Source organism: Littorina saxatilis, linkage group LG17 (assembly GCF_037325665.1).
Source record: "Littorina saxatilis isolate snail1 linkage group LG17, US_GU_Lsax_2.0, whole genome shotgun sequence".
Taxonomy (NCBI): domain Eukaryota; kingdom Metazoa; phylum Mollusca; class Gastropoda; order Littorinimorpha; family Littorinidae; genus Littorina; species Littorina saxatilis.
Window position 1 is genome coordinate 5,398,517 of NC_090261.1, and position 15,737 is coordinate 5,414,253.

The 15,737-nt window shown below is 44.7% G+C and overlaps 1 protein-coding gene across 1 annotated transcript in view; it reads right to left on the minus strand.

Annotated features, from left to right (window-relative positions):
- Positions 1 to 1,911: 1,911 nt before the first annotated feature.
- Positions 1,912 to 15,737, minus strand: part of LOC138952775 (activating transcription factor 3-like) — a gene marked incomplete at its 5' end in the record, with an annotated part of 14,373 nt that continues 547 nt past the window's right edge. Inside the window, 3 exon segments of the mRNA XM_070324498.1 lie at positions 1,912 to 6,014; positions 8,257 to 8,358; positions 15,205 to 15,737. The exon segment at positions 15,205 to 15,737 is cut by the window's right edge and continues 547 nt beyond it. Coding sequence (XP_070180599.1) covers positions 5,211 to 6,014; positions 8,257 to 8,358; positions 15,205 to 15,459 — 1,161 coding nt within the window. The 3' untranslated portion in view covers positions 1,912 to 5,210.

The window sequence follows — 15,737 nt, forward strand, 5'->3', positions numbered from 1 at the left end:
TTAACCTGTGTATGCCATGCAGAATGAAACTGCATGCACTGCATTGTTTGCACCAAGACTAGTAAATCATAGGCTGGCCACAGAGCCGACTCACTGGATTGGTAAGGCCAAAAAAAAAAAAGGTGTGGTTACGGTAACATAGCCAAAAAAATAGGGTAGGAAGGTAGGCAATCACTTTTTTTTTCTTTTTTACTTTTTTTTCTAATGTGTACAAATTAAACCTACTTGACAGGGAAATAAGTGTGCGACTCGGGCGCTTTCGCTTTCATTGCGTTTTCTGCACTCGTTTACTTGGGTTTTTTTGGTATTTTTTTGACAAATGTAATAAAAAGTTATAGGGTCGGCCCCCAAAAATAGGGTAGGTCGGGTTACCGTAACCACACCTATTTTTTTTTAGGCCTAACAGAAGCCAAATGCACCTTATTTGCATACAACTGGTTTTATTTAGTTTTATTCAGCTGGATACAGGCATACGGTTCTCTTTCCGTCAGCCTCTCAGTACGTACTTACATCATAGGTACATGTGTGTGTGTGTGTGCGCACACACCACTGACACTTGTATTATATACATTACTGGATATTCAAATGATTTTTGTTATTCTTCTGACCCCAGTTTTGGTTAGTGCGTACAAAATTAATGGTGGTATTGGTGCATTTGTTTTTACTATTCAATTGTTTGTGACATTACGAAGTCAGTGTTGCATGAATGCTCAGTTTGTGATTGAGCAATTATATTACACACACCGTGACACACAAGCATAAAGAGAGAGAGGGAGAGATAGAGAGAGAGAGGTATTGTCTTACATACACACACACACACACACACACACACACTCACACACACACACCAATCAACTGACAAAATAATCACAGTTTTCCTTTCATTTCATACAACTTTATTACACATTTTCATCAAAAAAAGAAAAAAAACTTATGAAAGACTTTGGTCTGCTCACTTGGTTAAATCCCTCTTTTTATCCAAGATATCCATCTGAATGTTAGTGTGACTGAGTGTGTGTTCAGCAACTGTCTGCTTGTGCGTTCGTGTATCAGTTCAGTTTTCATACAAAGTAATATCAACTATAAAGCACAAAAGCAAACAAAAATGGGTACAAAGTGGGATGTAATAGAGCAAATTTTTTTTGTAGATTTGGGCCGTGGGAAGGGGAGGGGAGGGAGGGGAGGGGGGGAGTGCAGGGTTGGATGGCTGGATCGAGAGTAGGACTAAAATTTAGAGTTAGAAACTTCTCTTGTCAAAGAAAAATAAAGACGAAATGACAAAGAATAGAGAAAGAAGGTTAAAACAATAATGCACTGCGTTTTTATCTCTCCTTCAACACATAAGAGATTCACAAGGAGGCAACAACACAAGGATGTTACAGGGAGTGAAGGGGGCCAGGGTAAGTTTGGGATGGTAGAAATCAGGAGAAATCACAAAAATCTGTGTGTTTTTTCTATCCGTACACCACAGAAAATGCTCTGATTAGATTTGTAAAACGTTGTAGGATTCAAGATCACAAAGAACTGCGTTTCGCTGTTTCTTGTCGCTTCACGCGCTATGGCAAAAATTCACATGCTAGAATAAAGCACATGCACAATACTTCGTCATCAATGTTGCAGAAAATTGTTTCAATGCCAACAGCATTGATGCAAAAGGCGGTGTCTTTCTTCGACATGTTTTCATTGTTAAAAAAGCATCCACAAAACAATATGTAAATTGTTTGTACCACATCACATTAAAAAGACAACACATTATCTTTGTGTATTGATTGCAACAGTGTTGGAAATTCAAACACTTTGTTTTTGTCAAAGAAAAAAACCAATCAACTGTAAAAATATTACAACACAAATAACAAAAGTACAAACTACAAAATTCAGAACTACTTGAAAATGACAAAAAAATTATCATGGTGATTTTTGTCCTTTTATCTCAGGCAAACGTTCTTGACAAGTTCTGTCAACAAATGATTGAGTACAGGATGATCGATGCACTTCAAAGTGATATTTACAATCAAAGTGATACTTCATTTTTCCCCCATAGCTATGAATATCATAGAGGGAGGCGACTGAATGTGATTATTTTGGTCTATGGAATGAAGATAATAACATGCATTATTCATGTCAGTAAAAGCAAAATATTACCATACAAAGCACAACATTGATAAAAACTGATGATCACATCACAAATTTGTGAGGGAAAAACTGATTTGAAATTTGTGACACACACACACACACAAAAACATTAAAAAAAAAAACACTGACATTTTTTAGTTCCATAATTCTGTTGGTAGAAGAAGACGAAAACAAAGAAAGGAAAACATGTTAAGTGTATTGTGCAACCTTTTCATCAAAAGGGTACAGCAAATCAGAAGTTGATGGGAAAATCAAAGCAAGGCACAGGAGGAGAGACCAACGTTCTTATCATACACTTTTTGTGTGTTGTAATACCACTGCTCATACCCATTTTCTTCCTCCTCAAGTTAAATTCGTGCCTTCGTCTTATCATGAGCACCTGTCAAGTAGGTACCTTACTACTCAAAGATGATTCGCTCACAAGCCGAGAAAGGTTAGGGGTGGGGTGGGAATTGGAAAGTGTAAAATCACAGATCACCTGATTAAAATGTGCCCTATTCAGTGTGACTAGTGAGAATACAATGATGTATAGTACCCAGCAGATATGGGTTGTATCAGTTTGATATTTTCTTTGGGTGGGGATGCCGTGTACTGATGACTCGGGCGGAGCGCGATGGGTTTCGTGTGTTAGTCACCGTGCAGGTAACAGGTGTGATAGTACGATATATCACCCTGCCACCTGTTGTAGTGAGCCACCTCAGCCCTTTCGCCCCACATTTCTTCATCTCCAACCTTTCTCATTTGCATGGAAACGTCGAGTCGGCAAAGATCAATGCTAACCGTATGGTGCAACAATCAGACCGCAACCAGCGCGCATGCGCCTGGGCCGCCGCACGCGACCTGTTTCGTTGCAGCACAGACCAAAGAGTATGCAGTCTGATGCAATCACGAGCTCTGCACCTCGCTCGCACGCGCAGTCAAGGTCATGTGACATGACGTAAGCTCAGCTGCAGTGCTTTTTGCAAGATAATAAAATTCCAACTCTTCCCGCGAGAGAACGTAAGAAAATAAGTCGGGCAGTGACTGACTTCTTTTCCGCCGGCTCTGCTCTTTTTATATCACAAGTAATTTAGCCGCTCGGCTGCACTCATACGGTACTGGCTTCATAACTTGAAGGCTGAGATTTTCGTGACTGATCACACGACTTAAACGTAGGCATGTACATTCATGCATTCGTACTAAGTGAGGTGTGTAGGGGGGGGGGGGGTGGGGGTGGAGCAGAAAGACTATAACTGGAGGCTTGGATGATAAGGGTGTTTTGAATATTCTACTTCTTCCATTTGCTCATTTTCTGGTTCGGGTGTTCCCACACGATATTGAGCATGCAAAAAAGTAACTCCTAGTGAATCTTTCTGAGTTAAGTTATTAATGCTAGAGTGCATGTTTAACAAGTGTAAAAACTAGTAAAAATAAAACTTCTTTGAAACGGTGCCTCTTCCAAACAGGTACATAGTCATACATGTACAAATCGGGAGCTGATAAGAAAAGAAAGTAACTGAGTCAAACAGATAAAACAAAACAAGTAACTTTTTGTATGCTTAAATGTTTTTGTCACTTTAGATTCAAACGTTTTCCTATGCAAATATTTTTTTTAGCTCAACATAGTCATACTATAAAAAGGATGAAATCATTACGAATGCAAGTCATCTTCAATACAATTTAGGAAAAAAGGCAAAACCCCGCAGTAAGCAAGGGAAAAAAAGGAGAAAAAAAAGAAAAGCTGAACTACGGTTTGATTAAAGTATAATGCAACACCTTTGTGTGATGATGTTCTGAGGTAATGGGACACCTTGTCACGTGCAAGAGACAGACTCCACAAAAGAGAATGAAATCACAAACGTAAATCGATCAAGAGACAACGAAGAAACCGTGTCCGTGTGCGTATCTTATTACCAGACGGCGGGTACATCAATCAGAAAATATCAAACGTCAAGTCAAATATATACCAGAAACGAAGTCATGCTTTTCGCCTAAAACCTTCAAACATTCGAAAAGTAATGGAAATTTTTAAAGATTCAAACAAGAATGAAGAAGCCTTGAAACAAACAACAATGATGGTAAAAAGTGTCTTCAAATGTCTTAGTCCAACAGTGAGTGTGGTGGGTAGTGGAAGGGAAAGTGAGGTATACAGTACGCATCTTACCGATGACGTGGTACGAGACGAAGTGAAGGAAGTGACGTCACAACTGACCAGCAGTTTGTATGAAGTTGAAAAGTACAAATGTACAAAAAGCGTATCATCTTAAAAATCTTCATGCTTACTCCACGACAACAACGTACCTGCTTCTCTCAACTGGACTCCATGTAAGCATACCCAACGCAACTGAGGGAACAAGCAAGGACACGATACAAAAATACAAAAGCTATTGAAAAGTAAGACCGCACATTTTTTTTTTTTACAAATTTAAAAAAAGGATGAGGGTGGGGGTCGGACAGGAGGGGACATTGAAGGCATAACTTCTCCATATTCTGCCGTGAAATGCTTCACGATGCAGTGTTTAAAAAATATCTGCTTTTCTTCGCCAATCCGAGATGGCTCATTTGTTGAACACCACGATCCATCTCTCTTCAGATCATTATACAACATGTGGTCATCCAGTTAAAACATATTGCCTGGTTGATACCATCAGATATAAAAAGATATACACACACACACACACACACACACACACACGCGCAAAAAGGACAAAAATCCAGTACATCCCTCCTCATTTTCAACATGATTCCAACGAGGAAAAAGGCCCTATCAAGAACAATCAGTTTGACGCAAATCCAATCCAAGCGTTCCTGCAAACGCAAAATTCAAAGTTCTCTTCACTCATGCATCAGTATAAACTCTTTGTAGCCTGGTGCACGTACAAAACGTAGACAAAGCCCAACCAAAAACGGTCTTCTTGTCACGTGCCCAAGAAATCTACAGCACACACACACATCCCCTGTCGTACAAGATTCCCTGCTTCATGCACCGTTGCTCAAAACGTTCAAATGTTTCAATGTCTTCGACATTTTGTAAACAAAATCTCACCTTGACCTCGATCTTCAAGGTCGAAGCAAAGACAGTTCAGTTCAGGAGAGGCTTACACCTTGTTAGAGAACTGGAAGGAGGCCTTGGGAGCGAGCAGACCAGCGCCGACCCCCATGGTTTCCCCCACAAACACGTGGTTGTTGAGGTTGTTATTGTTATTGTTCATGTTCATGTTATTGTTCTGACACATCCCGAACGCCGTGTTGCTGTTGGCGTTCAGAGTGTTGCCGTTGGCAGCGTTGGCGTTGAGATCGGAATGCTGCTGCTGCTGTTGCTGCTGGGGATGATGCACGAAGCGACCACAATGGACCACGGGCTTCTCCGAGATGGTGGGCAGGGGGCTGTTGGGCTTGGAGAAAGGGGAGGCGGGGTGGAGGGCGCGGCTGGGGAAGGTGAAGGACGTAGCCTGGGGGGTTGTGGCGGTCGTCATGGGGACAGGGACGGGGGAGGAGGGGGCGGGGGCGGAACGGGAGAAGGAGAAGTTGTCGATGACGGGCGAGATCTGCATACGACGGGAGTGGTGGTTGTCCACAGCAGGCTCAGTCTTGGCTTCCTGCTGGGCGAGCTGGCTGAAGGTCTGGCCCACGGAGAAGCTGAAGGAGGGAACGCTGGCAGGCTGAGGCTTAACGGCTGCTGCGGGGCTGGGCGTGAAGAGGCTGGTGGTGGTGGTGGTGGAGGTGGTGGCCGTGGGGGTTGGGGCGGGGTGGGGGGAGAAGAGTGTGGCGGAGGGGGCGGGGGCGAGGGCCGTGGCGGGCAGACGATGCCTAACGGCGTGGCGGACCTCCTCCAGCTCGCTCTCCAGGTTGTGCACCATCTTCTTCAGGCGCGTGTTCTCCTCGTGCAGCGTGGACAGGACCTGCACGTGCACACACACACCATTGCAGTCAGTAATTGGTTTTATACGTCCAGGTTGCACACACACACACCATTGCAGTCAGTCACTTGTTTTATACGTCCAGGTTGCACACACACACAGACAGACAACATAGCAGTCAGGAAAAGGTTAAATATCTTTGGGTGTCAACTTTTTTCTGTCGTTTTCAATCATAGACAATTATGTTTGGGTTTGAGCTGACAAGATCGAGATAACTAACGGAAGGACGTTGTGGAGGGTATGGACGTGGGTGAAGTAAATCGCCGGGGTGGGGTCGGGAGGGGGGGGGGGGAGGTTGTGGGGAGATGAGGGTATACCCGTTGTTGAATGATGGGGTAGGGGAGAACGAGAGGGAACAAACTGTATTTCAGACAGACGGTAAACACTAAACACCACCCCAAAAAACCACGTTCGGCCATAAAAGAAGGGTTAGATTTGGAGAGTATTTTAAAGTTCACTTTTTTTTGTATGATCGTTCTGCCAACATCAGCGGCTTTTTCTTCTCGCACGTTGCACCCCAGGCGATGTACTTTACACAAGCTATAATATTTCATCCTTGACAGGTCTCGACTTGTATTCGCTTCACGGTATTCAAACAGCTTCAATGTTTTTGGCGGGGTTTTGCCAACAAGGCTTGTGTGAAAAAGAAAACCACTTCACTAAATTCTCAGTAAAACACATGTCATCTATCAAATCTTGGGTGAAAGTTAGCGTGTACGTGTCAGTTATTAGAACCGCCGTGGGCGAGAAATTCCACCGGCCTCGTCCCTTATTAGTCATCGTTACACGAGAATACAATATTTCCTGTTTCTTCCTGTCTGACACGAGTGATGTATAATTGTACGTCCTCTCGGGTCAGCGACCTGGAAATAGCTATCTGGACTGAGCTTCCAAAAATAATAATTGCAGCATCGCTTTCGTGTCAATAACGGGAGGCCGGATAAGCCACTTGAAGAGACAATCTCGTTGCTAAATTTGCCATGGGACATGCACATACACGCAGTTTTGACTCTTCACAATAAAACAACAGGCACGCGAAAAGACAAGCTGAACCTTCACTAGTTATTGAGTTGATAACAGTTTCTGGGCTGACGACGTTGCAAGTTGAGTGTTGGTATTTCAGAGTTCTTTCTCAAAAAAATAGCAGAATATACAGCGAGAATGCGCCAGGTACATTTTTAGAGTGTTATGTTCACTAGAGACAAGCAGAATCGTCACCAGTTAATGAATGTATATTATTAAATAATATTATGTTTTTGTGCTGAAGATATAGCGAGTTGAGTGTTGGTATGGTGTTTTTTTTCAAAATGAGCAGAATGAAGAGAGGTTGTGCCGGGTAGATTGTTTAAGTACTATCTTCACTATTGATTCCAGTCACAAGTGGATTATCGATCTACTTGTCATCCAGCTGTAAACTCTTGCGCGAAAACTAAACACTCTACCAGCCCACATCAGTAGGGCATTTCAGTCTGCTGGTACTATCGTTGACTCGGCAGCTTGGGGGGATACTAACAGTGTTTGTGTATGCGTCACCAGGCAACGGGAAAGTGCGTTCTGCTGTTCAGGTCACTGCTCTTGAATGGTAGGGTCCGGGTGGGGGTGGTCGGATGGGAGCTAAATCCTGTGTGTTTATGCGGGGTTGAGCGGGAACAGCCCATAACAGAATACAAAATGGGACCATGGGACGGGGTAAACTCATGGATGGGGGGGGGGGGGGGGGGGGGGATCGAAGAGGATGCAAGTGGAAGATCATGATCCTGGAGGAAAATAGTTGGATAAAATGAAGTGAGAGTTGAACAAACGCACACACATAATTATTAAGTAAAAAATATTTTTTTGGTTTGTTGTTTGTTTCGTTTCTTTAATATGCGTACACATCAAAACACTTTTAGTAACCGTCGCCTGTTAAGAAGGAAGTTAAACAAGACCCAGTATTGCGAAAATATTGCAGTCAACAGCAAGTTTAAATTGACTCAGTGTTAGTGAAAGGGGTTGTGTAACTCATGTTACTATAATATGTGGTTTTGATGCTAGTGTCACACACTGTGGTTATACTACTAGTGTCACACACTGTGGTTATACTACTAGTGTCAAACACTGTGGTTATACTACTAGTGTCACACACTGTGGTTATACTACTAGTGTCACACACTGTACTTATACTACTAGTGTCAAACACTGTGGTTATACTACTAGTGTCACACACTGTGGTTACACTACTCACTTTTTGCTGATTGCAAGTCTGTTCCTTTCGCCGTATCCTGTACGCCTGCGCAGACTTCTTGTTCCTCTCTCGTCTCCTCTCTTTCCGCTTCCGGACAACATCCTGAAAACAAGTATTGGTTTATGTAAGTTTATAGAAGAAGTCAACGTCCGCTTATGTGGTTCATATTTTCTGTCTGTGTGCCTGTCTGTCTGACTCTCTCTCATATACAAACAGTAACATCTTACATAATATCTGTCTGCGTCTCTAACTCTAAGTCCCACCCCCACCCCACCCGATATATCAGTCTGAGTTCTAGTTGCAAACACTAGAAAAGTAGAAAATAGCAAAAGAGGGCAAGAATAAAAACAATCTCCAGAAAAAAGTTGTTGAGGTCATCATTCAATATTTATGGATTGCTTAATTGATTGCAAAAAAAGAGTACCAGCTGGAATCAAAATGCCCCAAGCCATTGTTTCGTTCAGATAGCACCAAGATAATATGCACGCGCCAAAAAATGCACATCTCTCTTTTCGTAGCTGATAAAAAAAAGCCAGGCAAATTGCCCCTGAAATCGGATGCCTCTTTGTTTCCGTGGCAGACCCCTTGAAACAATTAACCCATGAATGCCAACAACGACAACAGACCTCGACCTTTACACGCACACGTAATCAATTCGGTTCGCTTTCGGGACAAAGAAACCAAGAGGTAGCCGATGCAACACGCATACCGCGGTGCTATCGCGACACCCCGCCGATTGCGTCACCGGATCGATTAATGCACAAGCTGGCAGATTCTATTTTTAACGCTGACGGCTTGCTGTCGGCATCGCTAACTGGAACGTGACTGGAACTCCCCCTGTTTTTCCCGAGAAAACGGATGTGTGTGTGGATGTGAGGGTGGCGGTGGGGTGAGGAGGTGGGTCTGAGAGAGAGAGAGAGAGAGAGAGAAAGAGAGAGAGAGAGAGAGAGAGAGAGAGAGAGAAAGAGAGAGAGAGGGAGAGAGAGACTCGGATCAAGGGTTCCAATCGTCCGCTACACATCGACAGAAAGAGCCGGCTTACTGAATGAAGAAACGGAAGGATTTCCGGCAACGAAAACACAAACAGAGAGGAAACAGATAATTTCTTTGGGGAGCTATTGCAGGAGGGGGAGAGGGTAGAAAAACTAGAATGTTTCGGAAGCCCACATAAACCGCTGAGCGGAGGCGTGGGTCTCGGCATTGTGAATCAGCTGTCTTATCATAGTCACGTTCGCCGCGCGTAGGCGGGGAAGGGAGGAAAGGTGAAAGTGAAACGTCTTTCTGTCACTTCTCGGCCAAGTGACACTCAATTAGTGTCGAGGGGGGCAGATTGAGCGGATTTGAATTGTTGTTTGTATGTGTGTGTGTTTTGGTGTTAATGTGTGTGTGTGTATGTGAGAGAGAGAGAGAGAGAGAGAGAGAGAGAGAGAGAGAGAGAGAGAGAGAGAGAGAGAGAGAGAGAGAGAGAGTTTCCATGAACTCACGCGCGTGACCAGACACAAGGAAGCAGAATGCTGATGTCAGCTGATGTCATAGAAGGTGCAGGCTTGAAAACTAATGTACTCAGCTTTGCAACTGACGTCACACAGGTGAAAACGAACACAGTTCATGAAAGCACGAACCTCCCTGCGACGGGAGTGTAAACATCATGCGCGTATGTGTCATACAGCCTGTCCGTTGTCACCTTGGCGTGAAAGTACTTTAGTTTAAATTGTTACATTGAAATCATGTGATCCTTATTTTATTTAGCAGGCTAGCTTTGGTCTCGTTATATGATGTCCGCGAGAGAGAGAGAGAGAGAGAGAGAGAGAGAGAGAGGTGGAGTTGGGTGGGGTTAAAGTAAATTATACCTCATGGGAAATAAGAGCGACAACACGGCTGAAACAAACGTCTTGAACTCAAAGTCGACAAGGCAGGATGCTCAGTTTAAACGAAACAGAAAGGGAAAAGAAGCAAACCATTAACTAAATGAAAAGAGCTTGTGTATGGTTGAACAGTTTGTCATAACGTACAGACTCCAAGAAGAAAAAGAAAAGTCAAAACTATCTGTCGACAGCTGTAGTCAGCTTGAGGGGCGTCAACAACAACAGCCTGGCTGGTTCAGTTCGCAGGAACTTGGGGGCTGAATTTTTCGGTGTCTTTTTCTTGTGCCCTCGCACTGACAGCATACACACCGCGTGCACCAATAGCAGCTCGGAATGGAACATGCGCGCCCCTGCCTATGACAAACACGCGCGCGCCTAAATGTCAGCAAAGAACAATGACATTCTCCTGTTCTCACCCCGGCTTCTCCTCGACGTTGGCCCCCATTTCACTGTCATGTTCAGTTTTAGATTCCCCTTGCTGGAACGGCGCTTACCTTCTCTTTCGTCTACATGTACTTCTGCGTGTACTGAGTGATTGATGGATTGATTTATATGCCCTCAAAAAGAAAGGAGAGAGAGAGAGAGAGAGAGAGAGAGAGAGAGAGAGAGAGAGAGAGAGAGAGAGAGAGAGAGAGAGAGAGAGAGAGAGAGAGTATAACGCAAGGTATAGGCCTACTCACATCTTTTTAAAGTGTCCCTTTAATCCCCCCCCCCCCCCCCCCTCCCAATTCGCCCCCATTCCCCAGCGACCTTTGGACCGGTAAAACTGTTATCTGTGGCGGTAAATCAGTATTATGCCATGGACGCGGGGCGGTCCGTGAGCACAGACAGGTAGTAACGGGAATCGCCACAGGTGAGGTGACCAGTCGACCTTGCGCCCACACCTGTCACTTTCTCACGTCCCGGCCAACACTACGTGTCACTCTCCTATTGCCAAACTGTTAACGCAGGTGTCACTCTAAGACTATGCAATACATGCCGTCGTCTTCGAAACGAGATATTAGAGCAGTTTGCTGTCCTCAAGCATAATCGCGCAATTTTGCGCCAGTCAGCATATGCTGGAAAAGCCAGCCTCGTCAAATTGAAAGACTCCTCGGCCCTCACAGAGCCAGCCTTCTGGCAACTTTGACAGGTATAACTCACTGATGTTCTCCTTGATCCATTTGTGTGTTTTAAGTCATGCATCCACCTTTACTGCAATGATCACCGTAGTGTCCCATGACGTAAGATTTGACTGAAGAGTGGGTAGGAGGGAGGCAAGGAGTACTCAGATTGCAACGAACGGACAAAGAAAGAAACAAACACGCATCCAACAATCACACACGGACAGGCTTGCATTGATTGCAACGAACGGACAAACAAACAAAAAAACATCCAATAATCACACACGAACAAGCTTGCATTGATTGCAACGAACGGACAAACAAACAAAAAAGCATCCAATAATCACACACGGGCTTGCGATGTCAAAGTGCAACGTCCTGTGTCTGATCCGTGCAGCAACACGACCAGAACAAAGGCAACTTTCCCCACGCATTCCCGTCCAAAGCAAACACCTTTCCCCATTCCGCGCTGTGCCGAGAACAGAACAAACACAAGCCACTCTCGGAGCACACAGCTCCAAAGTTCAGCGACATCCGAGCAAGTGGTGAGATCGCTGTATCGTATAACGGTGTAAGTTTGCAGCCTTGGGGGAACGCCTTTGAACCTACTGCTATTTTCTTACCAATACTACCGTAATCCCCATCTTTTGCCAGCAAAGCAAAGTCCTCATGCGGTCATTGATACGTTGTGTTTTGTTCCTAACTCTTATTGAAAACAAAGTTTTCCTGCGGCCATAAATACTTTGCCTTGTTTGTAAGACCGCATATCCGCCATCGATATTCAGTGTGGACACAACGGACGGGTTACTGACCGAGCGGTTGAATTGTCAACGAATGTTAACGACTGTTTTATGAACTGTATAAAACGGTGACTACAGGCCGAACGGGCGTTGACCCTTCAATGTGAGGCCGCTGAACGTGTTATTGCAATACAGCGGGACCTTCATTGTTGGAGTTATCGTGTTGCGAGTCAGGATGATGTCCATAAATCCATTGTTAATTGCTGGTTTCACAACAAAGGCGTGACATTTCATAACGTCAACACGACATACAAGTGGCAATAACTTGCATGATATTGATAAGCACTATGCATCAAAGCACACGACAGCCGTTAATTATAAGGTTACGGCAGACTGACCTAGTTTTAAACAGACAGTTGGTTGCGCACGTGCACTTTACATGTTGAGTGCAAATGAAGTAATTTCAGATCAAAGGAAAGAACGCCCCAGGCCTGTGCTCATTTCGATAGAGTGTTTTTTACTTCATAAAACGAGAAACACATTATAGTAAATGGATGTATCTATTTTTCTCGTAAGAAAAATACAAAATTCCGTGAGCTGACGTTGCATGCAGTAAGCAGTTCCAGGTATAACCTACTCACACAGTCACATGCCTTTAAATTTAATCAAATTAATGATTTCACTACGAACAGAAGATGTTAAAATACTTCATTTCTGAACACATACTTGATCAAAGCTTGGTGTTGTCATTAAAATCATGTTTTAGAAGCTATATCTCTTATCACAAAGACACTAAACTCAGGATGATTGTATTTTTCTGAAACCAGTGAGACAGTTGAGAAACACAGCACATTTACTTAAATTGCAAGGTCTGGTGAAGACTGATTGGTGGCCGCAGGAGCGGTCATCTATTGCAATGGGTTCGGAGATCTGGCATGTCTCGTTTTGTTACCGTTCTCACGAGATCAGTTACAGTTTTGTTTTCTCTCTCTCTCTCTCTCTCTCTCTCTCTCTCTCTCTCTCTCTCTCTCTCTCTCTCTGTATCAGTATCAATTTATGCACTTGATTATATTCACAACAAGGACCTATCACTCTTCTTTGCATGTTTTTATGCCTACGGATTTTCAAATACTCTGCAACACATGTAACCCAAATTCAACATGTGCCCGTACAATACCGCTTCTTTTATGAAAATATTGCTTCGGCCATGTTGATTTTAATCAACCAATTTTCTTGTACTCTACTTAAGTCAGCTGTCACAGTGGACTTAACGGGTAATTAACCGACTTTGTCTGTTCAGATGACAGCCCTGGGTGCGTGTGTGTGTGCGACAGGTGCAAACTGGTCAAGCGGCGTGTCGAGGTCATTCAGGCAGTCACGACTGACTTTTTCTCCCTGGATGCATTGCGCCAATAACTGTGGTAAGCTTGTTTTAAAACATTGAGTTGACCGGCAGGCAGATACGGGTGTTAAATCAACCAGTCTGCCGTAAGAGCTCTGGGGAGTAGGTAAAGGGTCGCTGGAGTTGAGAACTGAAAGTGTGTGCGAGAGAGAGAGAGAGAGAGAGAGAGAGAGAGAGAGAGAGAGAGAGAGAGAGAGAGAGAGAGAGAGAGAGAGAGAGAAATTCACATTATCTTCAAGTGGGCACAGTGGAGTGCTGTGGGCAAAGGAAATGTATTTCCTCTTCACGTTTACGTTAGTCTAGAACGTGCTCTTGTGCGGTGTGTAAGACTGAGAGAGAGAGAGAGAGAGAGAGAGAGAGAGAGAGAGAGAGAGAGAGAGAGAGAGAGAGAGAGAGAGAGAGAGAGAGAGAGAGAGAGAGAAATTCACATTATCTTCAAGTGGGCACAGTGGAGTGCTGTGGGCAAAGGAAATGTTTTCATTTCCTCTCCACGTTTACGTTAGTCTAGAACGTGCTCTTGTGCGGTGTGTGAGACTGAGAGAGAGAGAGAGAGAGAGAGAGAGAGAGAGAGAGAGAGAGAGAGAGAGAGAGAGAGAGAGAGAGAGAGAGAATCCGAACCGAGCGGATCATTACCGGCCTCAGTGCAAGCGCCAGAAATAGGACGTGAGGCATTTCTGCTGACCGTGCCAGAAAGAAGGCCTCATTAATTATTATGCTACCACGCACGCGCTGACAAGAAGTGCGAGACCGGTTATGCTTTCTAGCCGTTCATGTTCACAGCTAGAAGCTGCGGGAAAAGGAAGAACATTCTGCTGATTCAACCGTACTTTTGACAGAAAAAGGAAGGAAAAATACATGTTGGTAAATGAAACGTCATACGTAAAACGATGGGCGAAAATACATAGAGCTTTTATGCAGAGACGCGGGACAAAGGTGAACGGAAAGGGTTCAATCTGATGCGCAGAATCGCAGAGTTCGAGGTTTTCGGGGGGCATAGCGCACGCGTCGATCCGTCAGCTGATCGGGCTTAGCACGCGTGCACTTGGCAACCACAGAAACCATCCCTTATCTCTCGCTGCCCATTCTGTGGAGGCCTTGCCGAGCCAATCTCTTGCATGGTCCAACTGCACTTTTGACGCGGACGAGATCAATAAGGTTTTTCTGGGAGAAGGAGCACGCTGAGAGGATGGAGAGGGATGGAATCAGCTGAGAGGATGAATAAAAAGCCCGTTGCGGCACGCGCGACCTTGAGCGGCATTTCGTCACCACACAGACTGTCAGCATGCGTTTGGGCTATAAATAGAAAGCTGACGTCAACGTCATGGTCACCGTGAGGAAAACTCGGCGTATCAGGTCAGCCGGTTCGCGACTTAACCAACCCGTCAGGAGACATTGCATCAACATCAAACCAAACACACAAATCGCTAAGCCTTTCGGCACGTCCCTCAGCCAGTTTTAAAGTATCGCAACGTCAAAAGTCCGCCCCAAACCCCCCCAGGCCTCATTGAATATTTTAACCAATGCGGTGAACTTTCCACAGCTGACCGATTTTCCAGTTACTCCCCTTGAATTCGACCGTATTTCTTGCCTCGTCAGCTGACGAACAAAGCGCCTGCAAATCAATAAAGAACAGTGCGAAAATTCCCAACTTGCAAGAAAACTCCTCCAAAACCTTGTCCGAGTCAATGCACACAATGCACAGTGCATAAAACTGCACAGAAGCTGCAAAGCGCGGACACTTGACCGAAAAACAAAGGTGCACTCGCTCAGTGCGTGAACAGCCGCTTTGGCAGAGGCGCACAGCTGATCGCGTCGAGAAATAGGTCAAGTCAACTTACCGTTCCCCGGGCTCTGCATACGCCGTCTGCAAACTGGTCGCCACTGGCACTTTCTGCGCAGTCTCCGTCAAGGTCCAGCTCGGAATCCCAGTGAGAATCGCTAGAAGATTCATAGTCAGAAAAGTCCAATCGGCGAGAGTTCAAACTGGAAAGGGCCTCCACCGCCCGAGCTGCTAGCTCTTTGTCAACCGTCTCCCCCGAACTGTGTCGGGATCGCGGTGGGCTAAATAACTTCTCTGAAATCACACGCACCATACTTCTACACTTCTCAGATCACCTCAGCGTTACTGATCACTTGGACTTTGATTCAAAATTGCAAGCAAATGGGTTGGGGTTGAGTGTATTTTCACCGCAAAGTCCTCTCTCTCCTCTCTCTTTCGTTTCACTCAGCGATCCGGCGTCAACGGTATACCGGCTTCCCAGGAGCACACAGCTGATCGCTAGTCAGCTGGGGCATTATATGTACACAGCGTTCTTCAATTCCATTGGCTTTCATCTCGCCCTGACCCCAGCCTCATGAATATGCACGAGCC